This window comes from Hydra vulgaris, chromosome 13 (genome assembly GCF_038396675.1).
Source record: "Hydra vulgaris chromosome 13, alternate assembly HydraT2T_AEP".
NCBI lineage: Eukaryota > Metazoa > Cnidaria > Hydrozoa > Anthoathecata > Hydridae > Hydra > Hydra vulgaris.
In genome coordinates this window covers 1,610,753-1,629,976 of record NC_088932.1, presented here as the reverse complement: position 1 = coordinate 1,629,976, position 19,224 = coordinate 1,610,753, and the positions used below count along the sequence as shown (strand labels likewise).

General features: G+C 25.5%; 1 protein-coding gene across 4 annotated transcripts in view; it reads right to left on the bottom strand.

Annotated features, from left to right (window-relative positions):
- Positions 1 to 19,224, bottom strand: part of LOC100203937 (uncharacterized) — a 252,056-nt gene that overhangs the window by 67,103 nt on the left and 165,729 nt on the right. For all 4 annotated transcript variants that reach the window (XM_065815356.1, XM_065815357.1, XM_065815358.1 and 1 more), the window contains 6 exons: positions 18,585 to 18,749; positions 17,386 to 17,550; positions 16,979 to 17,143; positions 15,304 to 15,468; positions 13,853 to 14,123; positions 1,246 to 2,391 (listed from right to left, as the gene is read on the bottom strand). In XM_065815356.1, the coding sequence (XP_065671428.1) occupies positions 1,246 to 2,391; positions 13,853 to 14,123; positions 15,304 to 15,468; positions 16,979 to 17,143; positions 17,386 to 17,550; positions 18,585 to 18,749 (2,077 nt within the window). The remainder of the gene's footprint in view (positions 1 to 1,245; positions 2,392 to 13,852; positions 14,124 to 15,303; positions 15,469 to 16,978; positions 17,144 to 17,385; positions 17,551 to 18,584; positions 18,750 to 19,224) is intronic.

Below are 19,224 nucleotides of genomic sequence, written 5' to 3'. Positions count from 1 at the left end.
TTCTAACCATCTCAACTTTTTGAAACTGTTTAGATGGTTTAGAGTTTGCTTGATTTTTGACAGTTAGCTTCAAACTCAAACACCAAAGAAATGCGGATCTCCCCTCTCACACCAAAAAATCCTAGATTGCCCCTGAAATGATGGGAACACAGCTCACAGGTTTTTTATGAAGTCACAGTTAAGTGGTGAGATTATGGGGTTAGACAACTATCTCATTAAAAATTAATAATAATTTATCTATATCAGTGTTACTATAGGCCTGTTACTGAGCACATAATTTTTCCAGGGTTAAAAAAACTCTTTCTCAAAATTCTTTCAGGGTTCAAAAAAAGTAAAAAACATCTATTTGCCCAACCAAGCAACTATTGGAAGAGTCTCAAGAAACCTGCAATAATAATTTTTGATAATTCTGCATACCAGAAAACTAACCTATTTCTACTAATATAGATTTGCTAATTATGTTTAATTATGCTAATTATGTCTTTTAGTTACTTAAGATCATGTCATTAACTCATAGAACTGCCAAGTAAGAAAACAAAGAATTTACAATTAGGAGTTTTGACTTCAATTAAAAAAATTACACTACATGTATTAAACAAAATTTAAATTTAAAAAAACATTTATATAAGAGTAATCTTTCTAAATTTATGTAAAAAAAAATAAAAAATATTTTGTATATATAATACATAAAGTTTAATTATATAAATACAAAAATATTTCTAATATAAGTTTAACTGTACTGTATAAATTCAATGTATAAAGACTTATTTAAAATCTATTTATTTTTCATTCAAAACAAATATTGCTTAACAAAAAGTTTGAACATAAAGTTGTACACAAAACAGGTGTTTTGTCAGGTATTTAGTATATTACGCAAAATATAACAAAAAGCCTTAAATGTTTGTTAAAAAAAAAGATACCTTAAACTTAAGTACTAGAACTTGTCACCATTTTGTTGGATATTTAAATAGGTTGAGATATAAAGGTGATATAAAGGGGGCAAAATTTTTTCTAAAAAAGGGCAAAAACTGATTTTTCCATTCAAAAAAAAAATGTAAAAAATTTTTACTCTACTTTTGAGTCTAGACAGATCATATACTAGGACTTATACTAATTATATATATGTCAAACAAGCCTTTTGACAAAGGCTTTTTTGAATAACCCTAATAAATATAGATAATAAATATATAGCGATAAAACAAACTCTAACAAAAATAATTTCAAATATTGTAATATAATACATACTTGATCATTCCGTTTGGTAGTTCACCAGGACTAATCATAACTTCTTGAATAAAAGAGCTCTGTGAATTTTTAACAAGATTGGTACCAATCACTTGAAACTGGTATCTTATTCCTTCTAAAAACATACTGGTATTAAATACAAGCTCTGGGCTATTAACTGCTATGTCCATCCATGATTCATTAAAGCAAGTATTGGATTCCAAATTTGAATTAACCATCTTATTTTCAATTAAGCTATGTAAAGCAAATGAGATGTTGCTCACAATTCGACATTTCCATTCATATACTAAACCTTGATACTTTATTTTAGGTTGGCTCCCATCAGAGCTTACAAGTGCAGTTATTTCAAAATTTTGAAAAGAGATATTACCACCTTGTTTCTGTTTGTAAGCAACAGTACGAAATTCACCATGGTCAATCTCAATATACATTGGTAAATCAACAACCATGAAATAAGAAACATATATATTAGTAAACATATTGAATGTAAAATACAAAGAGATAATGTAAGACCCATAATCCAAATTCCCTTTTAAAGAGTATAGTATTTTATTGTTTTTTAAAATTCCCTGAGACTTATTTGTCATATTACTTCCTGTTAATATCCAATAAACACTAATATTTTCAAGTAAACAATCATTGTTATCTACATCTACATATGCTACAAATTCTTTAACAGGGTTAAAAACTTTTAAAGGATTTTGTAGAGTTCCATATTGAAAAGTAATTTGTGGAAAAGAACAATCTAGAACTTGAACAATAATTTCACTACTTGTTACTTGCAATGCATTTTTTGCAATCACATTAACAGTATAATTTGCAGGATTTTTATATGTATGCGAGAGAACAAATGGTGAAGGACTTTTTTTCTGTGATTGATCAATGAATTGGACTACATTATCTCCCCAATCTACTGTGTATATAATAAATGAACCTAAATCTTGATTTATTAAAAAAGTTAACTCTTTTTTCAATGGCACTTTAGGGTATGTTTCTGAGGTTGAATTAGTTACCAATTTAATTGATGACATTTCACAAAATACAGTTATATTGACATAATCAAATATCTCAGCATTTAAAAATGAATACATTCCACTACAAGGTTTGATAATATATTCTATTGTGTATTTTCCACATTCACCATAACTATAAGTAAAAAACCTTAAACAATAAAACCAAATAGTTACAAAAAACACTAAAACACTGACTTTTGGTTAAAATTATATAAATAGAACTTATTACATAAACTAAACATTTCAAATATTTACAAATTTAAAAATGACAAAGTTAAAATTCTCTCTCTTTATGGGATTTACTACAAAACATTTCACACATTTATTTGTAATTTATTTATAGTTGTTACATTAATAGTTCATTAATTGGCTAATTTAAGTCAACTGACACTTATCCTTCAAAAATAAATATTTTTATAAATGTAAATTGTAAGATAAACAATAAATATATCAAATAATGGTAATAAAAAAGCCAATTAGAATGGCAAAAACTAACAAAAGAATAAAGATTTCATTCTACTTTAGCTTATTAATGTATCCAACATCTTTGATAAAAACCATGCATAAATTGCATAGGCATTGCTTGGGAATCAGTTTTTATTTTAAGTTTAAATTCCTTCAAAGATAAAGATGTTTTAAAATCATTTAGGACTAGTCTCCAAATTTTAGTTTTATTCCGAGCAATTTAACAACTTTGGATGTTTTAATTGATAAATTAGAAATAGTAACTTCAAGGGCACTATGTTTGCTAATGATAAGGTGATATTTTTCAGGATTTGCCTTCATTCCATTATTTTTGAACCATATTAACAATTGATTTGCAGCTTTTTGGAGGTTAGTAGTTACAGAAGTAATGTCTTTTCTTGTGCAGTATGGAGTATTGTCAACTGCATATCCAGCAACTTCAATGCCAGAAAAGAAAAAAAATAAATTAAATATAAAAGTGTTAAACAACAGAGGTCCAAGAATCGAACCTTCCGGAACTTTGTATAGCATATCAGTGTAACAGCTGAATTTATCATTTATTCTTACTCTTTGTTTTCTATTCATTAAGAAAGACATAAACATTATACTGTTTCGACTAAAACCATAGGCATCTAGTTTTGCAACTAGTAACGCATGGGATATGCAAACAAAGGCTTTAGAGAGATCAGTTAGTAAAGCGCCAAAGCACCCATTGTAATCTAAGGCTTTTCTCTATTTTTCAATCATTTAATCAAACATTGTTGAGCACTATAACCTTTACAAAAACCGTATTGATGTCTAGATAAAATTGTTTCAAAGAAGCTAGCTATATCCTCATTCATATATCTTTCATATATAGTAAATATGTTGGATAGAATACTGATTGGCCTGTAGTTGCTATTATCTGCTTTGGAGCCTTTTATGTGATTTGGAGTAATATCAGTGTTTTTTAATAGGTCTGGATGCCGTTTGTTGTTTTAATAGGTCTAGATGTTGAATGTTGTTTGAAATAACATAGTTATAGTCTTTACATATAAAATCAGAAAAAATAATGATGGTATCTTTGATAATTCTAGTTGATATATCGTATTTATGTTGTGCTTTAAATTTATTTAGTTTAGAAATATGGTTAGATACCTTTTGATGGTTGTATGTTAAAAAGAAAAGGGTAGTGAATTTCTTATTAAATTCTTAATTGCAATAATCTTGGGTGTGATTTGTATTTAAATACTGAATTTTCTATAGGTCATGGATAAATGTTTTGATAGTTTCAGAAATTGATTTGATGTACAACTGCAATATAGTGTCTTTATAATATGCATAAAAAACATCAGCCACAAGTTTATCATCTGATATTATAGAATCATTCACATAAATCACATCACATAGCTTTTTGCAGTTGTAAATATGCATATTTTATATGCATTGCCTAACTTTTTTTGATAATGCATTTCAATCAATACAAATTAAATTTTAAAATAAAAATTGTTAAGAGTTGTTTGTATTGTATTTAAACAAATATTTTCACTATTTTTAAAATTTTAAACAAATATTAAACGTTAGAGTTATAATTTGTAATTATAAGTCTAATGCAGGAATTGTAATTGTAGGTAATAATTTTTCTATAACGCAAGGATGTGTCATTAAAAAAATTTATGGTTTACACTTGGGACTGTAAGAGTTGATTTTAACTTTTTTTCAAATAAAAAAAGAGGCCTAATTGATTTAAAATTTGTTTTTTTCCATTTTAATAAATACTTCTTTTTGCAGGATTAAAAAAAAAAAAATAATTAGACAACTTTATATCATCTAAATAGGGAACATATATTAAGTAGCCCGGTTTTTTGAGTTGTTACATAACATTTGTTTTCGTGTTAAAAATTTTTGCTAGTAAAAGTGTTTATAAAATTATAAATGCAAAAAAAAAATGCATATATAAATGTAATTATTTATAATATTCTTTGATAATTTAAATAAAATGGGTTTATTGTAAACATATTTAATTTGTTACTTTATTTAATAAAGTAATAAGTAAATATAATAATTTATGTATTTAATATATTTACATAGTAATTTATGTATTTAATAATTTCTGTATTTTTATTATACATTTTTATTACATATTTAAGTATGTATTTAATAATTAAATAATAATTAAATATGTGTTTAATATATTTACAAAATAATTTATGTATTTAATAATTTACAAAGCATTTCGCACAATATAGTAATTTTTAAAAAAGCTCATATAAATATATTTTCCTTTTCAAACCTTATTTTTTTGAGCTTAGATTTTTTCTTTTTTTTTAAGATTCTCTTTTTGTTAGAAAAACTTTTGTTAGAAAACTTTGTTAGTTGTAAAAACAAAATTTTTTATGCGTGGTCAGGAATGGCATTCGATCCCACTTCATTAATTTTTATTGGACATTTTCTCTTGCGGAAGCGCTATTAGATGCACTTGAAATATATGAAATTGCTGTTTTAGGTCATAAAAAAATTTTGTTTTTACAACTTGATCACGCAATTTGAACAATAAATCATCTTATATATATATATATTTATATATATATATATATATTTATATATATATATATATATATATATATATATATATATATATATATATATATATATATATATATATAAATATATATATATATATATATATATATATATATATATATATATATATATATATATATATATATGTATATGTATATGTATATATATATATATATATATATATATATATATGTGTGTATATATATATATATATGTATATATATATACAAAATAGATAATGTATTATTATGGTATAATAATAATAATACAAATACTCTTGTGCGTTTAAGAGTGCTCAATATTATTAAATAATAGAGCAATATTTATTTATTTAGTTTATTTCGATATAAGTGAAACCACTTTTAAATTAAGGTATGCCAACCATCTTAAATCTTTCAATGCACCCAAATATAAAAATGACACTGAACTTTCTAATGAAATATGGAAGCTAAAATCGAAAAATATAAAACCTATTGTTACATGGAAAATAATAGCATTATGCAAGCCCTACAACCAAGAATCAAAACTTTGTAATCTTTGTCTCCACGAGAAATTTCATATATTATCATATAAAGGAAAAAATTTACTTAATAAAAGATATGAAATAATATCAAAGTGCCGGCATTCAAAGAAATTTTTACTATCCTTATTTGACACCGGGGACTAAATACCTTTGACGTCTTTTTGTTTTTGTTTTGTTTGGTTTTTGTAACATCAGAACTCGTTCCACCGTAATTTTAATTTGTAATTTTTTAAACGGTTTTTAAGTGACGAAATACACAATGGCTGATGATTGCCGAAGAGCATGAAACTCAGAGTTCCATCAAAAGTTGTTTTTATTCATTTTAAATAAATGAATAAATAAATAAATAAATATATATATATATATATATATATATATATATATATATATATATATATATATATATATTATATATATATATATATATATATATATATATATATATATATATATATATATATATATATATATATATATATATAACAGCAAATGATAGACCTAACTTGGTTACTTGAGTATTTAAACTCAAATTAAATAACCTTCTCAATGACATTTTAAAGCACGGTGTATTAGGGAAAGTTGTAACACATGTTCAGGTTATTGAATTTCAAAACCCTGGTTTGCCACATGTTCATATTTTACTTCACTTTGCAAATGATGATAAGCTTGAAACAGCACATGATATCAATAATTTAATATCTGCAGTAATTCCAGATCCGAATGTTAATCGTGATCTCTATGATGTTGTTAAAACTTGCATCATTCACAGTCCATTAGGCATACTGAATCCAAATTCTCCCTGCATGAAAGATGGGGTGTGCAGCAAAAACAATCCTAAAGAATTTAATGCTAACACAGTAGCAGTTCATAATGGTTGTCCACACTATAGACGTTGTGATAATGGTTTGGTTATTAATATTAAAGGTAGCAATGTACCTGAAAATCAAGAATCGTGCAGGTCAACGTGATACGCACCAAACGGCATGGTTTAAGTTAAATACTGAAAATGAAAGAGCACATTACTATTCGTATGTAAACATTCCTTATCACTTATATATTATAATCTTAAAAAATATATTATAATCTTAATTACTTAAAAAACATATCTATGTTAAATTACATTGAGCTGTAGAAAATAACTATAGTTTATTGATAAGGTTGTAGACTGTTAGAGCAGATTAAATAGATCAAAGATCTATTTAATCTACTTAATAACCTACCACCAAAGTGAAAATTTACTATCAATTTTTTGTTTGTTTTTCTGTTTAGTTGACAACAATGAAGAGAGAGGTAGTAAGTTTAAAAGAATTTTTATTTTTTATAAAGTAACTAAAATGTTTTTTAAAATGTTGTTGTTGACTTTTAAGTAAAACAGTAGGTTTTTATAATTTTATACAATAAGCCCAAGAACAAAGGTCCTACTTAAAATTATATTGTAAATAATAAAGAGAAATTTAAAATTCTTAGTAAGACAAATTTTTATCATTTTATATCAAGTAAGTTTAATTGAGATTTATTTTTAGAAGTATTAGTTACATTATTTTCAGTAACTTCCAACTTTAATTAGTGGCTGCTTGCAGCCTTGTTGGAAGCAAAGATGCTTTAAAAAAAAAAAAAAAAATTTAGGTGAATTCATTTTTAAAAAATTAAGTAGGTATTTTAGCGTCTATACATTTAAGTGCTTTTATTGTTTAGACACAGAATTGAAGAGTGAAATAAGTCAGTGTTTTTGCTGTTAGATATTTGTTAATAGGAATTTGTTTATTTAAACTGTAACTGGAATTTTAAAACTTCAAGTACTTTAGCTTTATTTTATTTTTAAGTATAAATTATGATTAGCATAGTTAAATAAATGAAGCATTTATATTTGTACCTCAGAAGTCAAAGGTCGGTTTTCACATATTAGAAATTGTTCAGGAAAGAGGAAATAGTAAAATTAAATTAGTATTTATTGGCTTATTCTTGATGGTAAAATTTATGTAATTTTTTTCGTGTTTTATTAAATTTGTCTTAAGACACATGAAATATAACTTTATGGAGGAAATGAGGGGAATAGGTAAAAAAAATTATAATTATATATATATATATTAATTTACTCTCTTTTTTTTTTTTTTTTAATATTTTCAGCATCCTCTTCATCCTGTGAAAATGGTGAGGTTATGCTTTATATTTTGATTAAATAAAACTGCAAATATTTATCATTTTTATTATATCCTTTTATTTATAATTTTAGAGTTAACATTTGAGAGCTTTTGTGATTTTAGGTTTGTTAACATTTGAGCAGTACAGAAATTATCGCTCCCAACACCCAGGGCCTCTCTCAGAGAGGTTCTTCAATAAGTGGTGTAGTAATGACGGTATGGATGAGCCCTCCTTCAAATGGAGGGCTTATCCATACCGGGGTGTTGGGAGACACCGAAGAAAAAACAGCAACCAAAAGGTTGTAAATGTCTTCTATCAGTGAAGATATTTATAACTTTTTTGTTGCTACTTTTTCTTCGGTGATTTATTTTAATTTTTTTTAATTTGTAATTTTTTTTTAATAATATATGTTGTATATTTGATTTGTTTTGGTCTTTTTTAATTAAAATCATTATTTTGTTTTTTATTAATTAAACTTAAATATAGTTAAACTGATTCATTACCCAATTATCATAATATAATGATGCTACATTCTATTGCTAAAAATATTTAATTGGTAGTTTAATTTATTGAACTCACTGCTTTTTAAATTTACTATGAGCCAAGACAATATATTTAGCTATATAAATGCAATTTATTTATATCTCAATATGATTTTTTATCTTTAATGTTTATAGTTTGGCTCCTTGAAGCATTTTTTATTTTGCTTTTTAATTAAAATATTATAAATCTATTGTGATGTCTTTTAAATTAAACCAAAGTTTACTAAAAGCCAACATGAAATAACGTTATTAAACAATACTGACAAGAACTGCTGCATCATGACAAGAACTGAAGTATGACAACAGGTTACCGAAAAGCAGGTAAATTAATTTCCAGTTTTTTTTGTTTTTTTTCTTTTATGTCTACTTATCTGTTACAATTTTTACTTTAGGTTTGTCATATGACACATTTACTTTTTTAAACTTGTTATACACATGTTTGATTGTAAATTAAATTTTTTTTGTTTGAAATGTATTTGTACTCAATTGCTTAGTTATAATAAACTTAGTAATTTTTAATAAATTTATTTAGTTGTGTGCATTCAACGTTTTTAAGACAATTTTTTTTTTTTAAAGAAAAATGAATCAAGGGGATACCAAAAAATTATTAACTCCTGTATAATATAAGTTCACTTCATATTAATCTTAATACTTAATTAAAGTTCATTTTATAAAAAATATAACAAGAATTTAGCTTAAGTTTTTCGTCAATTTAAAGCATGGTGAAGTGTTATTATTTTGTGGTAGTAACTAAAAACGTATTGTGTTGAACTTAGGAATGTCGAGGAAAATGGTTCTGCCTTACACTGATATAACCTATGTCAGTTGTAAATTACTTGAATAATGTTAAATAATTGGTAAATTATTTTACCTCATACTTTTTATGTTAATTTTACAGATGGTTTAATTTCTTCAATTTGAAGGTGTTTTTCTAAAAGGGTATTAGTTAAGGTTTCGCAACTTTAAATTGTAGAAAACAGCCACTATAATCTAATTATGTAACAGACTGACCATAACCCGTATTACAGGTTGCTTTCTGCTAGTATATAAAAATATAAATATATATATATATAAACATATATGTATGTATGTGTATGTATATGTATATATATATATTATATATATATATTTTTTTTTTATAGATTATTTACCTCCCCAAGGCCCGAGGGGGGCCACTACAGTCGAGGAGGCTACTCATTTTTTTTGTGTTTTTTATTTTTTAGTTGTTATTCGTGGTACAACCCTCTCTCAACTCTTTAACTCCGAAACACGAATCTTGCCGAGCAGGGCCGCTGCGCGGAGAAACTAAGTTGAGCGCAGTACTTCCAGGGACGTGGTGGAAGTCGTATATATATATATATATATATATATATATATATATATATATATATATATATATATATATATATATATATACACACATGCATATATATATTAAGTATGCATATATATATATATATATATATATATATATATATATATATATATATATATATATATATATATATATATATATATATATATATATATATATGTATATATATATATATATACACACACATATATATATATATATATATATATATATATATATATATATATATATATATATATATATATATATATATATATATATATATATATATATATATATATATATATATATATATAGGGCTCGAAATAGCTGCCACTCATTGGATATTGTCTGGCACTTGTCCAGTAAAAAACAACCTCTATTATTCATTTTGTCTGACCTATGTGTGCATTTATTTTATAATTATTATAGTTGTTCCAAAATTATAATTAAGTTAAGTATTGTATACAAATTTTATTTTTGAACTTTTTATTTTTTATAAATAACAGAAAATGAAGTTGAACAAACAGCTATGTTAATAAAATACGTCACTTTTTTGAGCTAATTCATTTTTGAGAAGACATGACCAAATTGTAAAAACAAAATATTTTAAACGTGATCAGAAAAGGCATTTGGTTGCATTACTTTAGGTTTTATTGGACATACCCGTCTAACTTGAGTTTTTGTCGGACAAATCACTGGAGCAAAAAGGTTTGTTATTTCAAGCCCTGTATATATATATATATATATATATATATATATATATATATATATATATATATATATATATATATATATATATAAGTCAGTGTTTTTGCTGTTAGATATTTGTTAATAGGAATTTGTTTATTTAAACTGTAACTGGAATTTTAAAACTTCAAGTACTTTAGCTTTATTTTATTTTTAAGTATAAATTATGATTAGCATAGTTAAATAAATGAAGCATTTATATTTGTACCTCAGAAGTCAAAGGTCGGTTTTCACATATTAGAAATTGTTCAGGAAAGAGGAAATAGTAAAATTAAATTAGTATTTATTGGCTTATTCTTGATGGTAAAATTTATGTAATTTTTTTCGTGTTTTATTAAATTTGTCTTAAGACACATGAAATATAACTTTATGGAGGAAATGAGGGGAATAGGTAAAAAAAATTATAATTATATATATATATATTAATTTACTCTCTTTTTTTTTTTTTTTTAATATTTTCAGCATCCTCTTCATCCTGTGAAAATGGTGAGGTTATGCTTTATATTTTGATTAAATAAAACTGCAAATATTTATCATTTTTATTATATCCTTTTATTTATAATTTTAGAGTTAACATTTGAGAGCTTTTGTGATTTTAGGTTTGTTAACATTTGAGCAGTACAGAAATTATCGCTCCCAACACCCAGGGCCTCTCTCAGAGAGGTTCTTCAATAAGTGGTGTAGTAATGACGGTATGGATGAGCCCTCCTTCAAATGGAGGGCTTATCCATACCGGGGTGTTGGGAGACACCGAAGAAAAAACAGCAACCAAAAGGTTGTAAATGTCTTCTATCAGTGAAGATATTTATAACTTTTTTGTTGCTACTTTTTCTTCGGTGATTTATTTTAATTTTTTTTAATTTGTAATTTTTTTTTAATAATATATGTTGTATATTTGATTTGTTTTGGTCTTTTTTAATTAAAATCATTATTTTGTTTTTTATTAATTAAACTTAAATATAGTTAAACTGATTCATTACCCAATTATCATAATATAATGATGCTACATTCTATTGCTAAAAATATTTAATTGGTAGTTTAATTTATTGAACTCACTGCTTTTTAAATTTACTATGAGCCAAGACAATATATTTAGCTATATAAATGCAATTTATTTATATCTCAATATGATTTTTTATCTTTAATGTTTATAGTTTGGCTCCTTGAAGCATTTTTTATTTTGCTTTTTAATTAAAATATTATAAATCTATTGTGATGTCTTTTAAATTAAACCAAAGTTTACTAAAAGCCAACATGAAATAACGTTATTAAACAATACTGACAAGAACTGCTGCATCATGACAAGAACTGAAGTATGACAACAGGTTACCGAAAAGCAGGTAAATTAATTTCCAGTTTTTTTTGTTTTTTTTCTTTTATGTCTACTTATCTGTTACAATTTTTACTTTAGGTTTGTCATATGACACATTTACTTTTTTAAACTTGTTATACACATGTTTGATTGTAAATTAAATTTTTTTTGTTTGAAATGTATTTGTACTCAATTGCTTAGTTATAATAAACTTAGTAATTTTTAATAAATTTATTTAGTTGTGTGCATTCAACGTTTTTAAGACAATTTTTTTTTTTTAAAGAAAAATGAATCAAGGGGATACCAAAAAATTATTAACTCCTGTATAATATAAGTTCACTTCATATTAATCTTAATACTTAATTAAAGTTCATTTTATAAAAAATATAACAAGAATTTAGCTTAAGTTTTTCGTCAATTTAAAGCATGGTGAAGTGTTATTATTTTGTGGTAGTAACTAAAAACGTATTGTGTTGAACTTAGGAATGTCGAGGAAAATGGTTCTGCCTTACACTGATATAACCTATGTCAGTTGTAAATTACTTGAATAATGTTAAATAATTGGTAAATTATTTTACCTCATACTTTTTATGTTAATTTTACAGATGGTTTAATTTCTTCAATTTGAAGGTGTTTTTCTAAAAGGGTATTAGTTAAGGTTTCGCAACTTTAAATTGTAGAAAACAGCCACTATAATCTAATTATGTAACAGACTGACCATAACCCGTATTACAGGTTGCTTTCTGCTAGTATATAAAAATATAAATATATATATATATAAACATATATGTATGTATGTGTATGTATATGTATATATATATATTATATATATATATTTTTTTTTTATAGATTATTTACCTCCCCAAGGCCCGAGGGGGGCCACTACAGTCGAGGAGGCTACTCATTTTTTTTGTGTTTTTTATTTTTTAGTTGTTATTCGTGGTACAACCCTCTCTCAACTCTTTAACTCCGAAACACGAATCTTGCCGAGCAGGGCCGCTGCGCGGAGAAACTAAGTTGAGCGCAGTACTTCCAGGGACGTGGTGGAAGTCGTATATATATATACATATATATATATATATATATATATATATATATATATATATATATATATATACACACATGCATATATATATTAAGTATGCATATATATATATATATATATATATATATAAATATATATATATATATATATATATATATATGTATATATATATATATATACACACACATATATATATATATATATATATATATATATATATATATATATATATATATATATATATATATATATATATATATATATATATATATATATAGGGCTCGAAATAGCTGCCACTCATTGGATATTGTCTGGCACTTGTCCAGTAAAAAACAACCTCTATTATTCATTTTGTCTGACCTATGTGTGCATTTATTTTATAATTATTATAGTTGTTCCAAAATTATAATTAAGTTAAGTATTGTATACAAATTTTATTTTTGAACTTTTTATTTTTTATAAATAACAGAAAATGAAGTTGAACAAACAGCTATGTTAATAAAATACGTCACTTTTTTGAGCTAATTCATTTTTGAGAAGACATGACCAAATTGTAAAAACAAAATATTTTAAACGTGATCAGAAAAGGCATTTGGTTGCATTACTTTAGGTTTTATTGGACATACCCGTCTAACTTGAGTTTTTGTCGGACAAATCACTGGAGCAAAAAGGTTTGTTATTTGAAGCCCTGTATATATATATATATATATATATATATATATATATATATATATATATATATATATATATATATATATATATATATATATATTATTTGCATACTTAATATATACTTATTTTACCACTTTAATTTAGTGAAATTCAAGTGGTAAAATAAATAGATTTATTAAAATTTAAGATAATAACTATGCAAAGCAACAAAAAATATAATTCCATACTTATAAGTAAACAGAAAATCTAGTGAACTATTAGAGTTAACTTTTTGCTTGCTTAAAAGTGGTTTTCCATCTCCAAAGTCTAAATCAAACTCCCATGAAAGATCTGAAATATCGCTGCTGAACAATGAATCATCGAAATTGATTACAGAATTATCTAGACAGTGTAAACCATACTTCTGCAAAACAAAGACAAAATCGAAGTTGGTATCTTTAAAAACATTCTCTGGAACACTCAAGTACTTTTCGATTTGTGAGATTATTTCACACTGAACTGCATGAAATATTTTAAAAATTATATTGAAATAATTTATATTAAACCAAGTAGATAATATCTCACATTAAAATAAAAATGATGATGATGGTGATGATGATGGTGATGATGATGATAACCGTGATGATGATCATAAAGATGTTGGTTGTGATACTGATGATAATAATGATAACAATTTTAATAGTGATAATGGTGGTAAGTTCCTTTTTTAAATTCACCAACATTTTAGAGAGAAAGGCCACTACAGTCAAGGAGTAGGGTGACTCTTAAAACAACATTTTTGAAAAAAACCTGCTCCTACCCCTTTACTTTGTTCTATATAATACTAAAACACTAGGTTCAAAATTAATTTAGGGGTAGCTCAAGACCCTTAAAAATTTGACTGGTCCCTAATATTTTCAAAATAAAAGTTACTCTAAAGTATGTCAACCTGGTACTCAAAAGAAGTGAAACTATATAAAAACTCTAAAAATAGTTATTAATTTACGTAAAAAATATGTTTAAAAAAATAATTTTTTAATAATTTTAAAACTTGAAAGCAATGATATTTTTTATTTTCAGCTTAAAAACAATAGTTTTAATGCATTTATAACTAAAAAATTTTTTACATAAATTGATTATTATTTTGGAAGTTTTTATATAATTTCGCTTCTTTTGAGTACCAGGTTGACATACTTTAGAAGAACTTTTATTTTCAAAATATTAGGGACCAGTCAAATTTTTAAGGGTCTTGAGCTACCCCTAAAATAACTTTTTGTTCAAAAAAATTTTAAACCTAGTGTTTTAGTATTATATAGAACAAAGTAAAGGGGTAGCAACAGGTTTTTTTCAAAAATTGTTGTTTTAAGATTCAAGATATCAAGGAGGCTACTCACTTTTTTTTAAATTTTTATAAATTTTATTTTTTTATTCTATTTTTAACTCTCTAAACCTTCTAAAACATAAACCTTTTAAAACAAGATTAAAAAAAGATTTAGTGTGCTACTTCTAAAGACATACAGTGATACTGAACCTGAAAGATCTTGATTGTTAGCTGAGTGTTCTACCATGATTCTGCATAATGATGGTAATGAAGAAGGAGAAATGCAATAATGACAATCATAAGGATAAAGATATTTATGATGATGTTAATAAAAATTATAATGAATAGTAATAATAACAATGAATAACTTTTAATTACCTGTGCAAGTTTGATTACTGTAACAGTCAGATACATCAGTATTGTTTCCAATGCATAATTCTATTGTAACAAGACACATCCTCGTTCTATTCTTAGTTCCGCCACCACAAGAAACAGTACAATTTGACCAACTGCTCCAGTTTGACCAATTTGATATAAGGTTTGCTAAAACAATAACATAAACATTAAAATCAAAATGGCTTTAATTTTAAATAAGTGAATAATTATTAATTTTCTTAAAACATAATTTTATATGGTTGTTGAGAAAAGTGTAATTATAAAGGTGATGATGAGAATGATAATAGTTGCAATGATGATGATGATGACAATCATTTGGTCATGCAGTAAGGTAACTTAAATATTCTGTATTGCTATGTGTTTGTTTGGTAAAAATAAAAATAAAATGTTCTTACATATTGAAATGATGACAATGATGCTGAAATGATATGTAACCACATTACTTGTTAATTTGAATTAAATTAAAATGATATGTAATCACATTACTAGTTAATTTACATTAACAATCTTCCAGATATTCTCATATCTAAGGTGGCATTGTTCGCTGATGATACTACCATTTATTCTCGTCATGATAAAAGCCAACATTCTCTGATTGCTTGGAAGGGGAATTTGAGCTTGAAAAGGATCTCATTTCTGCTACAGCATGGGGCTCACAGTGGCTGGTGAACTTTAATTCAGATAAAAATCAATTTTATTCAGTCAATCGCTATCGCAATAATTTAGATCTTCCTATATTTATGAACGGTAATGTACTCAATTTGTCATCTACCCTTCATCTTCTAGGATTAACTCTTACATCTGATCTTTCTTGGAAACAATATATCATATCTGTTGCAAAACTAGCATCTGCTAAGGTCTTTATCAAGCTTGACAATTTCTGACTCCAGATTCTATTCTCTATCTCTATAAATCTCAAATCTGGCCTTATATAGAATATTGTTGCCATATCTGGGGCGGATCTTACAATGATGCACTTTCTCTTTTAGACAAAAAGCGCAAAAGCGCATTGTAAACATAGTTGGACCAGCTCTAGCAGCCAACCTCCAACCATTATCACATCACCATAATGTTGCTTCTCTTTCTCTTTTCTACAAATACTATAATGGGCACTGCTCTAAAGAGCTTGTGTCTCTTGTGCCATCTACTAAAATTCATTCTTGTGTTACTCGTCATTTAATAAAGTCTCATCCTTTTTTTCTGTGACTGTTCCTAAGTGCTCCAAAAACTCTTATTTGTCTAGTTTTTTTCCTTGAACATAATTTGCAATCCTTTAAGTCGTCTGCTAGCTGTTATTTTGCTCTACAATCTTCATCTTTTTTCTTCCAGTAACTTCCAACTCTAACTAGTGGTTGCTTGCAGCCTAGTTGGAAGCGAAGATGTTTAAAAAAAAAAAAAAAAAAAAAGATACTTAAGATCATAACAAAAATCATGGCAATGATGATGATAACAATGTTGATGGTGAGGATGATTGTTGTCATCATTACCATAAGCATGGTAATGATGACAACAATGTTAATGATCATCATGATGTAAGTTACTGATCATAATGATAATTGGGTAATGTTAATGTGCAGAACAGCATTAATAGTGATAATGCAATAAGAAACTGTAAACAAACTGTATATAAATAGGTAAGTACTTTGCCTTTAAATACCTGCACAAGTCAAATTACTGTAACAATCAGATATATCAGTAGCGTTTCCTACACATGATTTTACTGTATCAAGGCATGTTCTTGTTCTATTTTTAGTTCCATTACCACAAGAAACATTACAATCAGACCAACTGCTCCAATCTGACCAATTAGATGTAGAATTTGCTAAAATAACAACATTACAATTAAATAACTTCAACAAATCATTTATCAAGTAATCATCATCATTCAGTCATTATCAAGTCAATCATCAAGATAATGGTTAAGATGACAATTTCAACAATACAATGATGATGATGATGATGATGATGATAACAATGTAATGATAAGGATGAGGACGATGATGACAATGACAATGATGATGATGGTGATGATGATGATAGTGATAAATAACAGTCTTTAATTACCTCCACATGTTAAATTACTGTAACAATCAGATATATCAGTGGTGTTTCCTACACATGGTTCTACTGTGACAATACACATTCTTGTTCTATTCTTAGTTCCACTACCACAAGTAACAGTACAATTAGACCAACTGCTCCAATCTGACCAATTTGATATAGAGTTTGCTAAAGTAGTAATAAGAATATTAAACTAAGTTAAATAAATAATACACAATTTTGAAAAGCCTTTGAGAAAAATTAATCGATGATGATGGTGATGATGATAATGATGATGATACTTAAATAATAATGACAACAATCAAGAATGAAGAAATATGATTAAGAACATAAATAATGTTGAATAATAGTAGTAGAACTAAAATAATTTTATTGATGATCATAACTAATGCCATGGCAACAACATGGTAACAATGATGAATTTTTGTTCCACCACAAGAAACACTACAATAATACCAACTACTTTAATCTGATCAATATGATATAGTGTTTGCTAAAACAATAACAGTAAATTTTTTTATTTATCAAGCTGCTCCAAAGTATACCATACAGTCTTATTATAGCACCTCCTTTCTTAAGAATGCTGTTTATATGCCTAGAGCCAGCATCAAACCTTGACTCTCTTGGTCCTTTAATGATAACTTAAGTATTAAATTTGGTGAATTAAAAAAATAAAAAACCATTTTGAAAAGTCTTTGAGAAAAATGAACAGATAAAAATAAAGATAAAAATACTATTGATAATAAAGACAATGAATTGAAAAGAAACAAATTAAAGCAGTAAATTTTTATCGCCAAGTACTGTACTATTGATGATTTGTATTACAATGATGATTATATAACAACAATGACAAACGTGTTAATGATGATTATATAACAATGATGACAAATGTGTTATTGATGATTATATAACAATGATGACAAATGTGTTATTGATGATGATATAAGAACAATGACAAACGTGTTAATGATGATTATATAACAACAATGACAAACATGTTATTGATGATGGTATAACAACAATCACAAACGCGTTATTGATGATGGTTTAACAACAATAACAAACGTGTTATTGATGATGATATAACAGCAATGACAAACATGCTATTGATGATGATATAACAAATGCGTTATTGATGTTATAACAAAAAAAAATGATGAAAAAACAGTTACTGAATAAAAATAGCCAAGTATTATAAATACCAGCACAAGTTTGATTACTGTAACAATCAGTAATATCAGTAGTGTTTCCTACACATGATTCTACTGTAACAAGGCACATCCTTGTTCTATTCATAGTTCCACTACCACAAGAGACACTACAATAAGACCAAATGCTCCAATCTGACCAATATGTTATAGGGCTTGCTAAAACAATAACATTAATTATCAAATCAAATGATTTTAATTTTTAATAAATTAAAATGTTTAACTACATAAAAATATTTATAATGGCAATAATAAAAATTAAGATAAAAACATTTTAACAATAATAACAATGATAATATTACAATGAATAAATAATACGATAAACAAATGAGATAAAACAAAACAAAAACAAACAAAGTAAAAAATAAGAACAAAAAGAACAAAAAATTTTAGTTTAAATTTATAACAAAGGCAAATAGTGATAATGATTATTGTCAGTATTTATTTAATTTTGTTTTTGAATTTACAGGATAATTAAATTTAAAGTTATAAAACTAATTGAACTATTTTAAAGTTGATTTAGCGTTTTAGATGATTTGATTTTATTGATCTATTTGAAAAGAAACACTTATAACAAGATAAATTGCAATCTGTGTATAAAAACTGTTATTTTATTAAAATTTAAACTGATTAA